Source organism: Pogona vitticeps, chromosome 9 (genome assembly GCF_051106095.1).
Source record: "Pogona vitticeps strain Pit_001003342236 chromosome 9, PviZW2.1, whole genome shotgun sequence".
Lineage (NCBI taxonomy): Eukaryota > Metazoa > Chordata > Lepidosauria > Squamata > Agamidae > Pogona > Pogona vitticeps.
Genome location: NC_135791.1, coordinates 4,803,407 through 4,823,960, shown reverse-complemented (window position 1 = coordinate 4,823,960; position 20,554 = coordinate 4,803,407). Strand labels below are relative to the sequence as shown.

At 42.1% G+C, this 20,554-nt stretch overlaps 1 protein-coding gene across 4 annotated transcripts in view; it reads right to left on the bottom strand.

Moving 5' to 3' along the window:
* CSMD2 (CUB and Sushi multiple domains 2) overlaps positions 1-20,554 on the bottom strand; it is a 533,934-nt gene that overhangs the window by 328,149 nt on the left and 185,231 nt on the right. For all 4 annotated transcript variants that reach the window (XM_078379919.1, XM_078379918.1, XM_020800093.3 and 1 more), the window contains exon 5: positions 16,064-16,271. In XM_078379919.1, coding sequence (XP_078236045.1) covers positions 16,064-16,271 — 208 coding nt within the window. The remainder of the gene's footprint in view (positions 1-16,063; positions 16,272-20,554) is intronic.

Genomic DNA, 20,554 nt, shown 5'->3' with positions numbered 1-20,554 from the left:
TTAAGTGCATCCTTTCAAACTAAGAATAAGGTAAGCCTCCCCTTGATGCCTCCCTTTATTGTTTCCTTGGTTTGTTTTGCTTTCCATTCTGATTCTCCTAAATTTCGGGCTGAAGTTTGGAAAGGTTTAAAATTAACACAGAATTGGAGGGTACGACTTAGGCATCTTGTGGCTACAGAAGATGGGGTACCCATATTCAAATAGTGGAGTGACACCCCCCACAACTGTCACCTAAGGTTGTAATGAGCCATTACAACCCCCAGAGATTTGCTGACCTATGGGGTGCGCTTGGGGAGATGGTCATACACAGAGAGAGGACAGAAGAAGGGCGAGGATGAATACTGGTAAGCAAGCATGAGATGCCTTGTTTTAAGTTTCCTTCAGCCCAGGGAGAAACATGTTTTTCCCCTCTAAATTTCAGCCCTCTGGGTCAAAGACCCACCCACCACACCCCAATTACAACCCTGCTGTCATCTGTGCTGGGGGGGGGGAGAGCTTAATTTATCATTGCCATCTTTTCCTGTTTTGGTCCCTGCTAGTTCATTTCTCTCTCTCTCTCTCTCTCTCTCTCAGTCCAGTACTCTCACATATCTTTTTCCATGCTGCTAATGCACATACCACCAATACTGTAACTACTAGTGATGATAGCTATATATTACATCTGATATTGGAAGATGTAACAGCCCTGCGTACAAGTTGCCTGGAAACGTCAGCTTTATTTTATTTTACCACGCACTCAGCTTTAAAGACCGTCCTAGCTTTTACCTCCCTTCTGCATCTCTAGTTGCAAGGGAGCCAGTGCTGTGAAAAATCATTCTGTGAGGCCCACAAAAGCTGCTGGCATTCAAAGAAAATATTAACAGGTTAGATGGGCAAAACAGGCCGATCTGATGTAAAGCAGCTCCAGCTTCAGGCAATGAGTCTGAAAGGAAACTAATTCTATGTTCAATTCCCCAAGGAACCTAAAACAACATTCAGAACCCTTGAGGTCAAGTTCTGAAGGAAATATTATCCTCTGTATGGGAAGGACTACATCACACATTCCTGCCATGTATCTGTTAGTGTTAAGGAGACAGACAGACAGGCAGATGCATAAGGAGGCAACCCAACTTGGGCAACATAGACATACAGTACCTGAATACACAGAGAGTCAAATGCAAAACATTAAAGAGCTACTCAAATTATTCTGCCTAGATCAAGAGCCAGAAGCCTCTTTCATTCTCAGGATGGAATCCAACTTGGAAGAAGTTACTGAGGCAAAACCCAAATGAATGGAACAAAAAACAGACAGAAGATTTTATTTTAAATTTTCTCACTGCCAGTAACTAAGCCCTATGAGAAGAATTGCAATCTTTAATCTGACCGTTGCTGGGGAATTAACAAAAGCCAGAAAACCACTGAGTGATGGTATCTCATGGCAAAGGACATTGAGGGAACCTCAGGGCTCTGAATTTGGTACCCTAGGAGAACCATTTGAATGACAGGGTCTAAGGTTCCCAACCCATTCTACATGGACAAATCTGTCATGCTTGCTTTCCCTCACATGTGTGTGTGTATGCTTTTTTTAAAAAAGAAAATCTCAAGTTCTTAATTGCTCCTATTAAAATCAATGGCCTGATTCCAATTGCTAGCCAATTGCTAGTCCCAAACAGAGCCATGCTGAATGACGAATCAAGATTTATGCTAATATCGAGATTCTGTCCGTGACCGCCGCCACCCCTGCCAACCCAGGGAGGGTCTTCTCTACCATGAGTTCTATGAAGCCCACACTCTCACTGCCACTTGAACTGGTGAGGGAGTGGGGTTACAAGAGAGGGTTGGGTGCTCAGTTGTCCCCGTCTCAGTAATCTGCAGGTTAACTTCACCAGACCTCCACTTTTTCCAGCTCTCCCTCAGACCCAAATTGCCATCACTGGGTTGGTGCAGCCCACAGTTTGTCGCTCAGGTATAGTTTTCCACAGAGACCCCAGACAGCTGATGGAAGGCCAATAATTCCCCTGAGCTTGTCCTGCCTCTGGCAGCTTTGCCAAAAGCGCTCCTTCTGCCACTTTGTCTGCCAGTTCCCCTCTGGGCCAGAGTGGGGCTGGGGAGCCCAGGGGGTCGTCCTGGATTCCAGGAGGTCAGTGGGGCTCATAGGCTGAAGAGTGACTCACTTTTCCCGTGGTCTCACACTTTAGCAGCCTGGAAAAAGACCAATTTCCCTGTCCAGGAATTCTGGACTTCCAATGGACAGGCATGGACGATGTGCAGCAGTTGATTTGCCACCTCTATTCATTGCTCTCCCTCAGAGTCCATCAAGGGTGACATGTCTGGACCCAAACCCAAGACTCCTTCCTCTCCCTCTCCCTTTAAGCTTCAGTCCTGCCAACGCAGCCTGGTCTCTGCTCAAGGCCACAAGTGCCGCTCACTGGCATGCGCCTCCTTCCTTCTACCTGGGGTCTCTCTCCTCTTCTCAGTGCCCTATGATGAGGCCTGAAGCCCACCAGGGGCTGCAGGGCCAGAGTAGACGGCCTGCCAAGGACAGCCAGAGAGTCCCCCTCACACCATGGTTCTACTCCAATCAGGACTTTCAGTTCCTGGATTCAGGTCACTGCTTTGTATAACGGCTTCACTGTGGCTAGACACTACATAATGCAATGTTTTCTTTGTTGTTATCTTCTTTTCATAATACAACCAGCTTTCACATCCCTTCAGCCCGAAGCAGCAGAGATGGAAATGTTTTCAGAGAGATATAAGAGAACAATCCAGGAGAGATTCCGTATCGGTACAGGATCTGCAGCAAGGACATCTCACTTTATCTCTTCAGATGTCCAATTTACAAATAGACTAATATAGAATTATACAACATCAGACTCACAACTAGCCCTCAAGATATAAACTTGAATAGAGAAAAATAGTGTTGCTCTATGTATTTGTCATGAGGTCAGCCAAAGAAGATCTGGAATCAGAGGGGTTAATTACAGCTGAGGAAAATGCTGGGCGATTAGTATCACAGACAGATGAATCGCCACCAGATTCTCCTCCCCCACTAGCCAGAGTGAGAGATAAGCTTGGTCAGAGACTCACAACATGGAGATCTGAGGCTCGCATGAATGCTTCTCACAGGAATGTCAGGTCAACCAGCCCTGAGTTTTAACAGGATTGAATGTTTCTAGGAATTAGATGATTGTTGCTGCTATATAACTTCTACCCAGAGGCCTGGAAGCAACAAGTCAATTCCTTGGCTGGTGGCCATGCTTCTGCTTATCTTGAACCTTGGTCTCTTGACACTTGGCTGTTGGACTCTAACTTCGGTTTTTGGATTTGACAATTTGGCATCTGTTTTGTATCTCCTGGGCTTCTGACCTTGGACTGGTCTACTGGACTTTTGCCTGCTGAATCCCCTGGGAACGTGACAATATTTGGCCAAAACAATAATCTAATCAAGCCTTTTTTTGTGTCTCCATGTTGGAGGAAAGAGACCAGGAGTGCTGATGGGGTAGTACAACAACCTCTACAGATCTTTCTCTTTAACTCTGGCACTTGCAGGGTAAATATGCAAAGATGTGACCTGATTAAAAGTGGGGAAAAGAAAATTCAAGCTATCAGTATGCTAACAGGAAGATGCTCAGCTGGTGGCTGATGGCAAGCAAGAATGACAGCTTCACCCCTCCATGAAGCCGAAGACCTTTCTCACCATATGCCAATCACTGAAGTGCTGGGGTGGGTCTCTGAGTAAGATAACTGGGATGGAGCAGCTACTCTGTAGGACTTTTTGCTTCATTTAGGGGATATCAGAATCAGTCTTTATTCCTCTCTACACTTTTGTTCTCTTTCCTTGTTGGTGCAATAGGGTCCCTGCTGTCTCTGGCTCCTCGTGATCTCTAGGGCAGGAGGTCGGCAAATAATCCTGCCAGAAATAATTCTGACAGCACAGTGTAATCTCTCACCCGAAGTTTTAACCTGGTGTTTTTTTCTTTGTAAGAATGGGACATCTCCTATTCATTAAGTAAATAATACCATGGGCCAAGAGAAGGATCAGGTCAGAGAGCTTCAAATGTTTGGAAGTGTCCCTTGCACAACTTTGCATGCATGGGAACAGCTACAGAAGCCACCCAGGATTGTGCCTCATGCATGCAAGCTTTAAACCATGGGGAGAAGATTGCAAGGTACAAACTCCAGGGCCACCCCAGAGCCCTTCAAAGGGAAAAATAATAATCAAATTGCACATTTTTACTACTACAAAACAGGCCCTGGGAGCATCGGTTTTCTTCTACTCAGCTTTGGGCGGGCCTCTCAAAACTTTCCCACTTCTACAAAAGCAAAATAAATAAATAAATAAATAAATAAATAAATAAATAAATAAATAAATAAAAGGAAAGCGTGCTGCTTATATACCACCCCATAGCGCTTCAAGCACTCTCTGGGCGGTTTACAATTTAATTATGCAAGCTACACATTGCCCCCCCAGCAAGCTGGGTACTCATTTTACCGACCTCGGAAGGATAGAAGGCTGAGTCAACCTTGAGCCGGCTACCTGGGATTTGAACCCCAGGTCGTGAGCACAGTTTTAGCTGCAGTACAGCGGTTTAACCACTGCGCCACGAGGCTCCTTGCAGAACAGAACCAACTAAGTGGAACTGTCTCACATCTTGTCTGATTTCCCCCCATTTAACAATGGCAACATCCAGATATTTTGGGGCCTGGAACAGTCCTTGGTAGGAGCTGGAGCCTTGAATTTTGACCTTAGGGCTTTGGATGTTGTCTACCTATGCTGTGCAGAACTGTTTGTAGAACTGTGCTAGCTATTTTCTCTTCATCTATTGTTCCTTGCAACTGTGTCCCTTCAGCTTCTCAACAAATCATTTTCACTGACTAAGCAGGGGATAAATTATATGCCTTGCAAGCTATCTTTCAAAGTTGAAGTCTCCAATTGGATCTTCCAGGTATATGTTCTTAAGCAGCCCTAAAATCAGAAGCTGTTCATCACCATTACAGATGATACAGCTCGGTGGTAAAGTCATAATTAACAATGATGAGGAAGCTGCTGCTCATATTCTGAGGACAGGAGAGTTGTTTTAAAAATGTGCAATTTAACGAGTAGCCCCTCTTTTCTGGCACTCCCTCTGAACACTAGATGTTAATGACCATTGGCCAAAAGTTATAAAAATCAATTAAATGATATTACAGTCTTAAGTTCTGTATTCATCATTCTAATATTTAAGAACACCTGCCTTAAGAAACTGCAGTCCACCTCATTTGGTTATATAGCTTGCACTGACATCTTTTTGATGGAGAGGCTATTAATTAATAACTAATCCAACCTTATTTCAGGAACCTGAAATTACTACAAATTAAATCATCTCCAGGCAAAGGTCTAGGAAAAAAAATATCTACCATTTTAGGCAAATTCAAATGTCTCAATAGATTCAACTTCAGAGATGAGAGCATAGTTGAATTTAAAGAGATTTTAAACCTTTTTTCCACCCGAAAGACTAAATAAATACTGTATTGTACTCTATAATTTGTCCTGGAGCTCCTTAGGACTAAGAATTGTTCCTAGGGAGAGCAGAAATTCATCCATCAAATACCAAAAGCAAGCTCAATCTATAGAAACTCAAGTAAGACCTATCATTGACCAAACACACCAGAGATGGTGAATGGGTAGCCATCTTGGCTTCTCCTGATCTGTTGCAGGACTTTGAAGGTGAATAGGTCCCTATTTAATTTAGGGTTTGGGACATAGTTCAGATTCCTAGACACCAGAGCTACCTTTTAAATGCACGACTTTGGTATTTGACATTGTCACTGTTGACAGAAATGAAGCAGGGACTTATTCATGTCCTCTCCCCCCTCGCGGCCTGGAGGATGACATTACAGTTGAACAAGCAGACAGACTGTCAAGGCTCAGACCATTATGAACAAAGGTTCTGAACTGAGGAAAAACAGAAAGGAACTGAAGAAAGAGAGGAGATAATGCTGCTCCTGCAACACGAACAAATCACAAAGGTACACTGAAAACTCTTACTGAGAAATAATAACGGTGGAACCACTTGAAAAGCTGCATGGGACCATAAATATTGGATAGGAATGTGAAGGTCGTCTACTCCACCCACAGCTCAAGGCAGGATCCACATTGCAAGATAAAGCTACAGCATTCCTGTTGGATGGCCACCAAGCCTTTGGTTAAGTATTTAAAAAATGAGAGGCAGGCAGTGTATTCTACCTTGATATGCTGGTGATTCACTATACAGTACTAGGAATGTGCTTTGTAACCAGACATATGCAGAAATTGTAACTAAACAATGTCTGTTGGTGCATAGGGCAGTGCTTCCCACCCCCTTTTGAACTTTTTTGGGGGGGCTGCTCTTGGTGCAACATACACTGCTTTGGCCACCATTAACATATTAGCTAGGTTTGCTCCCTGTTATATGAAGGAGAATACACTATTCTCAGTCAAAGTTCAGAATACAGAGTGTTCCCTTCCATATGACACTTTAGCCTCCTCTTCAACACTGCTGGAATTGAATCTAAACAGAGATTGGAAAAGTTTAATGTTCTGCCCAGAACATTAAACTAGAATGGACTTTTCCCAAAATTAGTTGCAGCTCCCAGATTCCTGGGGGATTATTGAAATTCTCATAAAAAAGTAATTTTTATATGCTTTATGTCTAACCAGCATGCCCTTAGGGAGATACATGTTAGCTACTTGTCACTTTATTTCTGTTTTTTGGTGGCTGGCTGTGAATTGGAAAACAATAGCTTTCGACAGAGAGTGGGCTGATAAGCACACCCACACCCACCCACCCACACACAAATACACTGTTTGTGTTTCCTGTCCTTCTAGAAAGCCAATTCACTCTCTCCCTCACAGAGAAAACACAATTAGAGAAGACCCACTGAACAAGAATGTGTTCCCAGAGTCTCTCCACCAGGCGAGGCAAACCCAGAAATGTCATTTCTAATTGGATAGAAGTTTCCTGTGTCATTTCCACTGCTTTTGTTTTGTCATCTCTGCTACAGTTCCATTTCACACATTGCTTGGAAGCAGAACAGCCTAGGATCCCAGATGGGAAGATCCAAACAGCCATTAAAAGATCTGGGAAAAAGTGAGATTTCATTGTAAGGCATTTCTTATATAGCAGCCAAAGTAGTGCCCATTGACCTGTTCCATTTCCTCCTGGTGATGTCATATCCTTTTTGTGTTTGGGGGCAACGAGGAATTGGAGGTTAAATGCATAAAATCAAACTAGAAAAACGAGTGTTCCAGAACATGGTCCAGATACTAGGAACAATCTGAGGGCCTTCTCCTTCTTGGGATTCAAAGCAAGAATTGCAAGGGATCTGGAGAAAGATTCACCATTCATCAGCTTAGGAGGGCTGAGTGGATGGAAGGAGTCAACTGAATCCTAATATAACTAACTGTGTGCTGCTAAGTCAATGTTGACTTAAGGTGACCCTTTCCATGATTTTCTAGGTAAATATCAAGGCGGGGGGGGGGTCATCCTCTTCTCCATTTGTACCTGTTCCTCCATAATTCCTCCTCATACTTTCAACACACCCAGTGGGAGTTTGCCACATGGGTGGCTCCAGCAGGTTTTGTGTACGCAGCTTGCTGGACCCCATTATAACAGTTGCATAACAATGATCAAATATCTGAGTCATAATGCTTTATGTGGCCTTGAGTCTCTCTGGCATGTTACTAATAATTAAAACGAGGGAGGTGGTTTTGTTTTTAATAAAGGAAATTGGATAAGAAAAGCAGTGTGATTTGCTAGCAATATTTTGAAGTTAAAGCATAAACACACTGTAAAAGGCAACATCACATTTTTCTCTCTGCCTTCATCCCCACAGGCAAAAATTACTTATGAAAAAGAAGTGTGTGGGGAGAAATGAATCATTTCAACTTAATTACCAACCTTTGGGTATTCTGTAGCAGCATTCAAAAGCAAAATTTAAAGGCCCTTTTCTGCATCTGCTTCTGGGACTGGAAAGAGAGGTTCTTGTGGAGAAGAAATGAAGTTATTCTGCAAGGAGCTGCAGAGAAACTTTTTTTCTTATTATTGATGACAATTATTATTATTACTCTGCACAGAATGCCATAGCCTGTGGCCATTTTGGCTGTGGGATTCAAACTCTACCAGCAATACTTAAAAATCTCCGGTGAAGAAAGCCCGTTGCCTTCTGAGGCAGCCCATTCAATTGTGAAACAGCTCTTACTATAAGGGCTTTATTTGTAATGTTTGTTCAGTCAAATTCTCCTTTCTTGTAATCTGAATCCATTTGTTTTGGGGTCCTACCTTCTGGTACTACAGAAAATAAGTTTGCTCCATTTTCCATGGGGCATCCATTCAGATGTTTGGAAATCTTTCACAATCCCTGCCCACCCCAACAATGTAAGTTACTTTAGTGTATTAATCTTTGGACCCTAATGAGTGTTGGTTGCATGTTTTGTGTCCATTTTACTTCAAAGCTGCAGTTTACAGTACGTTTGGACTTCTCTCTCCTTTGTTCTTTACTACACTTAGCATTTGGTCAACCTTTCCTGTCTAGCCCCAGGGTGGGTCTCACTCTTATATACCCCTGACAAAAATCCACCTGGTAAAGGAGTTTACAAGAAACTCTGCGAAGGAGTCTGTCTTTCCCTATTAATGTATAATTCTTGATCGTTACACACTTTGAGGACAGAAGAGTTACATTTAAAGAGAGAGAGAGAGAGTGCCAATAGCATAACCTCTGAGGAGCACAGACCAAAATCTGTCTTACAACTCACCCTACTATGCAGGGTTAGAAGATAAAGGCTTCAGGAAAGGCCACATCCCTCCCCCCCTTTCCACATTATCAGGACAAACCAGAAACCTGTTTAGCCTCAGAAGCTCTCATACTCATAAATTGCAGAGCCAGTAAACTCCAGACAAAAGTAACATGCCGGTAAAAGCCATTTCTGCATTAAGAAACAAACAGAAGCCCCATCAACACAAATTCTTTGCATGAACCCTGGAAGCATTAAATGATTGGGTATGAGTTACATGGCAGGTCTCCCAGATTCATAGTTTCACAACAACTCAGACAGTATTTTTCCCTAAACAGTGTCTCAGGGAAGTATAAAATTAGCGATATGAGCATATTTTATATTATGGGTGGTGGTGACACATCCATGAAAATGCATTACCTTTGAATGCAGAAGCTGGAAATGTCTTGAATTATGTCAGCAGCTGACATTCTAAATGTTCTGACTAAACATTAAGAATTTCTTGAGAGTAAGCCCTGTTTGGTGATAGAATAGACAACGTATCTTTAGCAGGGATTTCTGAACAGAGATTGGATGGCTACTAGTCAGGGATGGTTCAACGGTGGGTTTCTTTTTCTGGAGGTCCTTTGAGGCACAAGGACAAATGCAAGCAGCTGTTCATCTGCAGGAAGTGGGAATCGCCTGCTTGTTACAAGGCAAGGAAACAACTGTCCCACTGGAAGGAAATTAGTGCCCCGCTGACTTTTGTCTCTTTCAGGTAGACACATAAACCCTTGCATTCTTCACCACACAGGTGGGGACAAAGAACTGGAAAATTATTCTACCCATTAGGTGAAAGGGTGAGATATTCTGTGGCAGTTTTTACAAAAGAATGAGGTGGAGTAGCTAAGTAAGAACACTGAGGAAAGAAAACTTCAATGCAAACAATTCAGAATAAGCACAATGACAATGGGTGTTGCTTTGATGCAGAGACTTTGAAGGTTAGAAGCACAAAAGGTGTGGTTTGCAACTTTTACAATTTTCCAGGTCTTCTGTGCTTGCTCTCTGCATGAGCAGACATATACCCTTCAATGCACACTATGTTTCCAAAGGGCAAATAAACTAGTTTTCATCAGAGACAGTTGGTGGAAATAACAGAGACCCTGTCAAGAAAAAAATAACACTCCTTGCGTCATCCTTCTTTGGAGGTGAAGAATCTTGAGGGGCTTGAATACTCCTTGTCAACAAGGTGTCTCATCAAGTGAGACAGTTTAAAATGGATGAAAATAAAGAGTTAGGAACTAGTCTTTACATCTTTACTTTCAGGCCATTTCTGTGCCACACATGACTTAATGATGTTACAGTTTTGCAGCCATATTTGCAGTTACTGTAAGCCTCAACTTTGTATCAGGACCTGAAGTTGTATTTATAGCAGAAAATCCATGGATCATAGTGCCCTGTGCGATGAGCCACTGGAGATGGGAGTTTGGGGTGTAGGTGGTGTGAGGAGGACAGGGACACCCCTGATGAGCCACTGTGCTTCAACGAGGGTCCACACGCACATTGTCCCATCACCTAAAGAGCCCATCACAGAGGTTCCTGCACAGGAGCCAGAAGAGGAGAACACAACCATATGCAACTCCCTGGAGAGTGAGGCCAGAACAAGAGCATATGTGGTGATGTCAGACTGGGGGACTGGAGGCACCCAGTTAGAGAGAAGGGGGTGGTACTCTACCCTACCCTGGATAGTAACAATTATAAAGGAAGCCCTGCTGTTAAGGGAGGAGGAGATAATACAGAGCCTTAGGGAAGAGGCTGTCTAACAGAGGCCAGAAAGAAGAGGGAGAGGGAGAATACTGGAGAGTTGGGAAAAGAAGGCTCAGGGACAGCGTGAGAGAGGCTTCCAGAGGTTGGGAAGAATACAAGGAGAACCCAGAGGAAGAAACCTGGGGGTCATTTTGGAAGAGGGGGCTGGGACCTACTGGGACAGAAGTAGGACTCCCCAGAAGAAGAGGCAAAAGCCCTAGTCCTTACCTTCACAAATAAAAGTGACTGCATCACTGGCCCTGAAATACCCACATATTTCTTATTATTTGACAGCAAATGAAGCTACAATAAGGGGAGCCTTTTGGAAACTATCCCACAGCTGGACACCCCACAGCTGCTCAGACTTGACAGTTCAGAACTTGAAGCTTCCATGTCTGGAACAATCTCAATACCTTCTGAATGTGGTACCAGTGCCGGGATGAGCTGCTCTTCTCTAGGAGCTCCAACATCCGAGAAGCCGGCCATGCAATGTCAGCAGCATGCCTGGCAGAGGCCTGTGGTAAGGTGATAAAGTGCCAGGCTTCAGATCAGGGACTCGTCTTTTAAGGCTTCCTACTTAGTAGGAAGTGGTGGAACTTGGAGGGAGTAGCTCTGGAGGAAGAGTGCAATTGGTTTTGGCTCAGTACCAGTCAGCTTTAAATCAAGATGCTCACCGGGAGCTATCCATGGTGCTGCACTTTCTGCCTACCTTGCTGATCTATAGGCATTCGAGACTAGCCTAAACTTTAGGGGTAAATAAGCTTTTTGGATTTTCTCAGAAAGCTCCCAGCTAGCAGTGATGCAGGAGCAGGAAGATTCAGCAGAGCGTGGCCTCAGAGCTTTCAAATTTAGGCCTTTCTTCTGTGTTCACCACACTGGATGCTTGGGTGGTATCTGTAAGATAGGTAGAACTCCCAGAATGGAGAATTAGGGTATTTTTAGTTGAGATATAAACACCCATGTTTATTAAACATGACAACCCCTCCATCTGGAAAATTACCCAAATAAACCATCCATTGGTTGATTGGATCCAGTCCTTGACACCTGCTTTTGCCATGGTTATGGTGGTGGAGATGACTGTAGCAAAAGCCTTCATCTGTTTTGCATTTGGACACAAGAGTTTTTTACATGAGATATTATGCTTTTTAGCATGGATCAAGAAATCCCACCCTTCTAAGTCAAGATAATAGTACCTATAATCAGCCAAGTTACTTTGCTGCTTGCGGCTGAAAATTCCACCAGTTCCTTTCCTTCACTTGGCAGCTAAAATAGAGTAATAAGTAATTTATTAATTAAAACAATTTGCTGGCCTTAGGAGACCAAAAAAAAATCTCTTGATTGTGGAAGCTGTCTCACTCTGCCTAACAGTAGGGCTAATCCTGTCTGGCAGCCAGTGAAGCCCAGACAGAGCCACCATCTGAAGAAGACAAGCCATATACTGCCAAGATAATGGAAGTTTGCCACCACCAGACATAGTTTGAAGGAATGTCATCTGTGCCAGGATTGTTGTGTATTTTTTTTGTATTTTTTTAAAAGAATGCTAAAACAGTTCTATCCAAAACATGAAGGACCACATTTCTTTTAACACTTAGAATTATTTACCACTGAAATAAACTGCAACCAATATGTGATTATGGGAGGTGATTGATTTATTTTGCTCCAAGCAGATAGAGCCCATGCTATTTCAAAACTCTTGCATGAATGATTCCGTGCATCTTTCGTTCTGGGTATCGTGCAGTCACAGCAACTCATAACACAGCAGGAGGGAAAAGAGAGAGGGGTTGTCAAACTGCTAATCTTGGCATCAGCATCCATAAGGAAGCCCTTGTCTTTGGAGAGATTGCATATCTATCAACGGCACAATGCCCTGGAGCCCTACAACAGTAGATGTATAAACAGAGTTTTAACAAAGGCCCTTGCCAAGGACAGGCTGCGGGAGCACCAGCACTTGAGAGACATTATAAGAAATACATGATTTCTGTCTTTGTCTACCTTCCCATTTCAGATTTTGTAAAAGATGACTTCACTGTTACCTGTATCTCCCTGCCCCATTCAACACCCCCTTTCTTTCACTGGGAGTAATGGCCCTCTCTGGTTGATGGGGTGGTATACCTAAGACCTGACAATGAACAGTGGATGGTGGATAAAATGTTGGCAGAAAGGCACATATTCATTATATATCTCTCTCTCTTTCATTCATCCATGCAGAGGTGCAACCCCACCCTCACCTTGCTCATTCACTCCACATCTCAGTTGGGCAGTGAAAAAAATACACAGTGCCTCCCAAGACCAGCCTGTATAACCTTGGGCAAGCTGCACAGTCCCAGAATGTTTACTCAGGAAGGTAAAAGTGAATCACTTTTGAGTACTCCATATTTGGAAAAGGATGTTGTAAGCCAGTGTTGGCTGGACAACCCACTATTATTTATTCTATTGTATGATGCTGTCAACCATTTAGAAAACAAACCTTCTACAATATTTATTTATTTTTATTTATTTAAATATTTTTACCTTGTCTGTCTCTTTATAAAGGACTGAAGGTGGTTTATACCATGGAAAGACAATATTTAAAGCTAAGAAGAATGGATATAAAGAGGCAGCTTGCATCATTAAAAGAGATTAAAGGTAAAACAATAAGTATACAAATATTTAAAAGGAACAAACAAATGCCACTCTGAGAGATGGTAAACAGAAGTAGTACTAAAGACCCAGTGAGAGCAGTAAAGCATAAACAATCCATTTAATAACCCCACTTAGGCAGCCAGTCATTGAGGGAAAGCTGGCCAGAAGAGAAAGATGTTCGCCTGCTTGGGGAAGGACAGCAAAGATGGGGCCAGTCTGTCCCCCTGTGGGAGGGAGTTCCAAAGTCTGGGAGCAGCAGTAGAGAAGGCCCAGAGGGTTTCTGTCTTTTTCAGGACTGAAAGAACAGAAGCTCATGGGGGTTCCTACCACACTAAAATAATCAATTAGTATAGGAGTTTTCAAAGAAACTTTTCACGGTTATTGTTCACATTTTATGCCATTCTTTTATCAATGCTGTTTCTTCCCTCCTCAAAATAAATAATGAAAATGAAAACATAGCGCAACTAATGCAATGAGGTACTATGCCCACCCAAAAGTAATAACTATGCCGATTTTTGAAAGCACTGTTAAGGAGAAACGGAAGATTTTTTTTTAATGAAAAGTAACTATCCAAGCTCTAGTTTTTGTCACATTAAACAAACTAGACTTTAGCAAATCAACTGCACATGAACATAACTGTCAAAGACAGTGCTACTCCTCATGATAATCACATCTCCTGCGCAAGAAAGCAAGGTTACAGATGGTTACCTCTAAGACATTAAATTCCATTTAATGAGCCCTGTGTTACGGAACTCTTTCGCAAGGACATATATTAAAGTTTGGAATCCACTGCTGTAAAGTGTAACGAAGCTATCAAAAAGTATGCAGAGATTTCTCATTGCCACATATCTTTAAAATTAAAAAAAAATAGTAGGAGGTTTAACAGGTGCAAATTTGGATCATGAACTTATCTCTTTGAGTTCAAACCTTTAGTACACAGTGAATGTCACTCTGTATTCAATATCACAGTTAAAATTGTACATACTGATAAGTAATTACAAATGTACATTTTTCAAGAACATATTCAAATGAGCTACAAAAAACCAGCACCACATAGTTTAGAAATAAAAGCAGCAGAAATTAAGGTGAGCTTGAATTAATTATTCTTCTAAAGCTTCATTAAAATGAATAAGTAATTTATCTAGAAAAATTTTAAAGTTACCAGAATGTATCTTTGTGAAACAGGTATAAAAGGAGTAAATTCTTGCCCTCTGAGACAACACACATGGTTTCCCCTTAAGTCTCCATTTATTAAGGTATACACCTGCCTCCTTTGACAGCAAGATGGAGCTTCCAAATTCAGAACATTTTTTGTCTCCCACTCATGAAATCAAATGGAATCAAAGACCTTGGGCTGTGTGTGCCTCTGCGTCTATTTGTGCATGTGTGACTGAGATGCCAAAAAGGAGTTGTTCATTTTGTAGCAACATAGTGAACAGATATGAACCTGCTTTATCATGTGTGTGTGCATACACACACAGTTGTGTTAGAATGTTAGAATACCTTGTCCTTTTTTTATTAGGCAAATAACAAATAATAATTCTTTGTCGTTAAGTCAGTTGTGACTCCTGGCAATTCTTTCCAGCGTTTTTCCAAGTATAAAATTTGAAAAGGCACTTGTCCAGCAGGTCAAGGCAAAGAGACAGTCCCTAAACCAGCAACATCAGGGAGCTGGACAGGGACAGACTGTATTTGTCCTCAGTGTGGAAGGGATGATCACTCTCGAATTGGCCTTCTCAGCCACACTAGATGCTGTTCCAGGACCTCTATTCAGAGCACGTTACCATAGTCTCTCGAGACTGAAGGATGCCTGCAAGATGCTCACTATTCCCTTCTTCTGGGGGCACTCTTGGACTGTGTAGCTTGCCAAAGGCTGGCTTTTTTTTTCCTGGGAGGCACAGTGGAGAATGGATCTCTTGACTTCTGGGTTTACAGTCAGATACTCAACTCAATGTGCTATTCAGCCAGATAAAGATTACGTTTTTGGCGAGGGGGGCATTTCTTTAGCTGTTCAAAATGTGTTGCATATATTGGCCAGAATCCAATGTCTTATTTTTCCTAGATCCCAATGTTTCTGCCACGGTCAGCCACACCTGCCCCCCCCCGCTCCACAAATCCCCAGGGAAACCCTCTGCCACAGAGGGGTGCAGCAGGAGAAGAAAGAGAAGAGAGTCGTGATTCTGCGATCGCGGTTCAACAAAGTAAACCACTGGATCATGTCCATTACCACTATACAACTGCAGAGATTGCTATTCCTATTATTTCAACCAGCGAGACCATGATTCAGTCAAATGAAAGAAGTAAGTCACTGCAAACTATTTTTTCCAGAATGCACCACAAGCCTGGAGATGTATGCATTTCTGCCTAAAACATGCATCTGTTACCCCATTCCATCCAGGACAGAAAGAATCAAGCAAATTCACTTTTTTTTTTTAAAAAAAGGAAGAAAATAAATCATCTTAGAGTCTGTTCTTGAGAAATTCTGACTCAGAATGACAGAGGTCACCTCTTTAACTCCAGTTAAGTACATTTACATGTACACAACATTCTCACCATCCTAAGGGGCATTGTGACTGCAACAGCAGAGCTTTCGCTGGCCACCTTGTCCTCTTTTCTACTGACAACAGCTAAAAGGTACACATCCTGAAGGTAACCCCAGGCTTTGAAAAAGGAAAGCCCCAGTTTCACCAAGCTGCAGTTAGGAAGCTACGCCCAAAGTTCCTTCAAACACGATCCCTATTCTGTACACAAAGGAGTCACAACTTTGCACAAAATTAAGACAACTGCATTGCACAACTATTTTAAAGACATTGCCCCTGGCCATGCCTCCTTTGAGCACATTTTACAGGCCAGCAGCGGCAAAATGCACAATGTGAGAAGACAGGCAACCGACAGAAATCCAAAGGAACATAGCAGCTTTCTTACCATAGAGAGGATCCCTCTGTTCCAGTGACCTCCAAAAAGTCATATTCATCCTCTAATTGGAAATCCAGGAACACCAAAGCGATGGTGTCCCCGGGCTCTGCTAGAATGGTCCACGTGCAGTCAGCATTGTTGCTGTACTCCAAAGGGTAATGTGGGGTTGAGATAATTCCACTTTGCCCTCTTAGTGTCCCACCACAGGCATCGTCAGCTGAAAGGCAAAAACACACAAAAAACGGAGCTAGGAATGCTTTGTTGAAAAGGATGCATGACCAAAAAAAAAAAAAAAAGAAAGAAAGAAAAGAAAAGAAAAAAAAAGGAGGTCAGCAGGAACAACCTAGTAAATGGAAGAGAACAAAGGCGTCCTTCATTCTAGCAAGCAAGCCATACCTACACCTGGTTTTTAAAGTATTCTAGGAATATCACATGTGGAAATGATTTGCTTGCTAGTTCGCACTTCAGTATTATTAGATGGTATCTGATAAGCTCTTAGAGCTCACCTAAAATACCCTGCTGCTTCACTGTTATATTTTGTGACCCTCTTTTAGTTCAATTTGAACAGCTCCAGGACCTCCTGGGTTGAACAGAGAGAGAGAGAGAGTACAATTAGACAAAGATAAATATGCAGTTGAAGATGCATGCTGAAGTAGATGCTGGTGTTTTGATGACTGCTGGAGGTGTGTGGATTTTTTTAAAAAATATATTTTTGCAATTTTCTGAGAAGGCAGAGGACATTTGATTGTGGGACAGGAAATACTCTGGCATTCCAGCTCTGTTAAGCTGATATCCATGATTTTTCCTGCACCTTCCTTAGAAACTGTGTTCTGTGGGAAACTAAAAAGGGGCTGTTAGCCACCTGTACTGTGAGAGACTTCACTGAATTCTCCCAATAAACATAAATCCTATAATCCTAAAAGTAAAGGGCAGTAAACCTTGTTCTATCTTTTGCCCTCAAGCCTCTCTTACATTTCCTGAGGGTACTTTTGAACTGCATAAGGTTTTTCCCAGTGCTAATCTGTACCTCAACTCACGACACAGTCAGATCCAATATGTTTGTATTTCTGGCAAGCATAGCAAAACTTTTCAAACAGGATCCTTTATTTATATCACCTACATAGAAGTTTTCAAAATAATTGTTTTGCAAAGATGGTTCCTTAGAGAAGGAATCACATTTAGTTGCTAAATGGACAAAACAGAAGCATTTCCTGGAAGAAATTTCATGTGAAATGTCTGCAAGCTTCTTCCTCAATTTTAGCAATCTATACAGAACCTCTGAAAGCCAAATGCATTTATCTGTCAGAAGATCTTCTGAATAAATGTATATCCAGGGAGCTTTCATAGAGGGAGGCTGCCAGTGATTTCTTGGACAACACGGCTGCTTTCTGACAGTCATGTCTTTGTTGTCATCAGAAGCCATACAAAAAAATCACAAGCCACACAAGAATGTTGATTGTTTATTCTGCTTTTGTGCTAGCCTTTCTTTCCTCTTCTCAACACATTATGACAAACAGGAACTTTTCAAGTAATTTACCATTTCATCCAAGCTGAGCAGCTGTTATTATTGATTTGGAACAAACCAGCAACTGAAGCCACAGATACAAGCAAGCCCACAAGGTTGATTTGTATCTGAACTTGTTAAGCCAATATATGACCATCTTTATGTAGCTAATAAGGCTCAGCAATGTTGTTGATAATGGCTGCAATCCAGTCCTAAGCTACTGCTAGAGTAGGCCTACTGAATCAGTGGAAATTATGGAGGAGCTGACTCACCAACTTCCCACTGACTCTGTCAGCCTACTCTAGTGACAACCTACTATGTACTGGATTTCAGCCCATGTGCATTTATGGAAGGGGCTCTGCACTTTTAAATGAAACAGCAGTGTTCCTTGTCATAGACCGCAATGTTGCACAAACCTTTTGCACAGCACCGTTCTGAATAATTTGAGAGCAAATGACCCAGTGCAGGAGCATGAAGAACGGACTGCTGTGACAATAGCACACTTTAGAGCTCTATCTACAGTCTGATTAGCACCTTAATAATAAAATCAATTCTTTCTTATCCAGGGCTTAAAAAAATAATAATAGTATCTCCAGGCATGGGATGAAGAAACAAGCAACCCAATTTATTATGAGCTGGTGAAATTCTGAAAAATGAATAATTGATTCCTGCAAGTTAAGAGAGCAATCAATTCTTGTGGAAAAGTTGAGAATTACGACCTCTTGTTGCTTAACTGGATCTGAATTGGGTGGAATGTGTAACTTAGAAATCAGTCAGAAGCAGCAGCAAAGCAAAACAAAACAAAAAGGAACAGATGGGTTTAACAGGCACTATAATCAGCCCTATGCTGCACATGCTTAATTTGAAGTAAGTTCTGCAGAGTCATGGAGTCCACTCTCAAATCAATGTGTAGACTGTAGTTTTTCTATGGTCACTGAAGCCCCTTTCTGCTCTTGACTGGGTTGGCAAAAAGGAGAAGGAACAGCTATGCCTCTACTACATGTTTCTAAAGCAGACTTCAACCCAGACGAAGCAACAGCAATTGCCAATTCAGAGGTGTTTTTAAAAATATGCTCCACAGCTTGCTGTGCGCAAGAGTGACAAAGCAGGGCATCGTTTCTGGAAAAAAGAGGGTTTTTCTCACAGGTCACCATAGGTACAAGGGGCTTTATGCTGCCCTTGGGGGAGCAGCAAGCATTCAGCACCCATTTTCCCTGATGGCCCACCCAAATCAAGGAGCGCAGCATAGCTGGGTTGCCACTGCTGAGCCTGTGGGGAACGAGGAAAAGGGTTTAGCTGGCACACCCGGAAAAGGAGTAGCACCGCACATGAGCTGCAGGCAAGACTTTAGTGTTTTTGTGGGACAGGAGCTTGTGCTGATGCTAAACACCTTCTCAATCTTCCTGCTGTTTTGAATTAATGTTCATCGCATTATTGTAGTATATTATCTAGCACCTTTCCAAACAAAGGATGCTTAAAGCAACTCTTCCTATGAAACATTTTTGCTTGATTGTTTCTTGCTGGTCTGGGATGCACTGGTATTTGATGCAGCAGAGAACTGGTTGTCTGTTAATGTAAGTGCACCACTCGTGACTGAAATCCTTTCTCGTTAGGGGAGTTTGGGTCACCTTGTTCTCTTTGATTCTCATTTGTAAAACAGAAGACTGACAAGGAAAATGAGTACAAGCAAGTCCAGAATGTACTTACATATACTTTATAAAAAAGAAAAGAAAAGAAAAGAAAAGAGAGAGAGAGAGAGAGAATTCACCATGATTTCATCAAGGTAGCCAGAACCCATCCTTCATGTTTTTGCAGTTGGCTCTGGATTCTATGGCAGAAGCAACTGTAATGTTAACAGAAGGGTCTGTGAATGATTGGCTAAGTTAGCCCAAGCTGGATTCTACATATTCTCACTTTCCCCAGTGTTTTCTCTAGTTGCAATGATTTGTGGCCAATTAGGTCTTGTTGATATGCTGGATAGCCCCCATTTTATTAATCTGCTGTATTGACATTTATGATAGGCTTTATATTTGGTTACATTTTTTTATTGTTCATACCATATGTGCAAAATAATCAGCTCTATTAACATATGTAGCAACTAAGTGGTATTGGCCTATGGCTACAAAGAGTGGCAACTGGTTGATGGATGGATTGGCTTCTCACAATGCAAACCATCTTGTTACTTACAGTGCATAATTTGAAAAAAAAAAGAACCTGTTTGTCATAAATTTTCCTCCACTGTCAATAGTAAAGGATATTAGCATTCACAAAACAGAACTTCCACACATACAGTCATTAAGAAACATGAACTGAACCCCTTCTTTCTGCAAGAGGGCTGTCCTTTTCCACTTCATATCACAGCTAAGAATGGCTGTGCTTTCTTGTGTTCTTGGGTAATTTTCTTGCCACTAGGTCCTTGGGGTGATAACAGGTGTTTTGCCAAGGAGTTGGGAAATGCCATGACTGTTGCCTAAGTCAAAGACAGTCTTCTTTTCTCAAGGCTAAACATACAGACCTGTTAGTCTTTCCTCACAGGGCTTGGTTTCCAATCTCCTGGTTCTTCCTTGTTGCCCTCTTCTCAACCTATTCCAGTTTGCCTGTATCATTCTTCAAGTGTGAGATCCAAAAATGTCCAGAAAGATGAAAGAGCAGGAAGAGGAAAATGAGCAGATGTCCAGAACGATATAGAAACAGAATGAAGTGAAACTTAGCATGGGTTTGGCTGGCAGTTAAATGCCAGACAGGATGGTTACAATGAAAGGGGGGTGGGGATACCCCACACAAGCATGAATGAATGAATGAATGAATGAATGAATGAATGAATGAATGAATGAATGAATGAATGAATGAATGACTTTTCTTCAAAAACAGCATGTCAGTAAAGCTGACAGCAGTCTCTCTTTGGGAGCAGCTCTGGATCCACAACTTGCCACAGGTTATCTCCTGGTACAAGCTTATTCTATTCACACAAAGCTATTAGAGCAAATAAAGTAGGA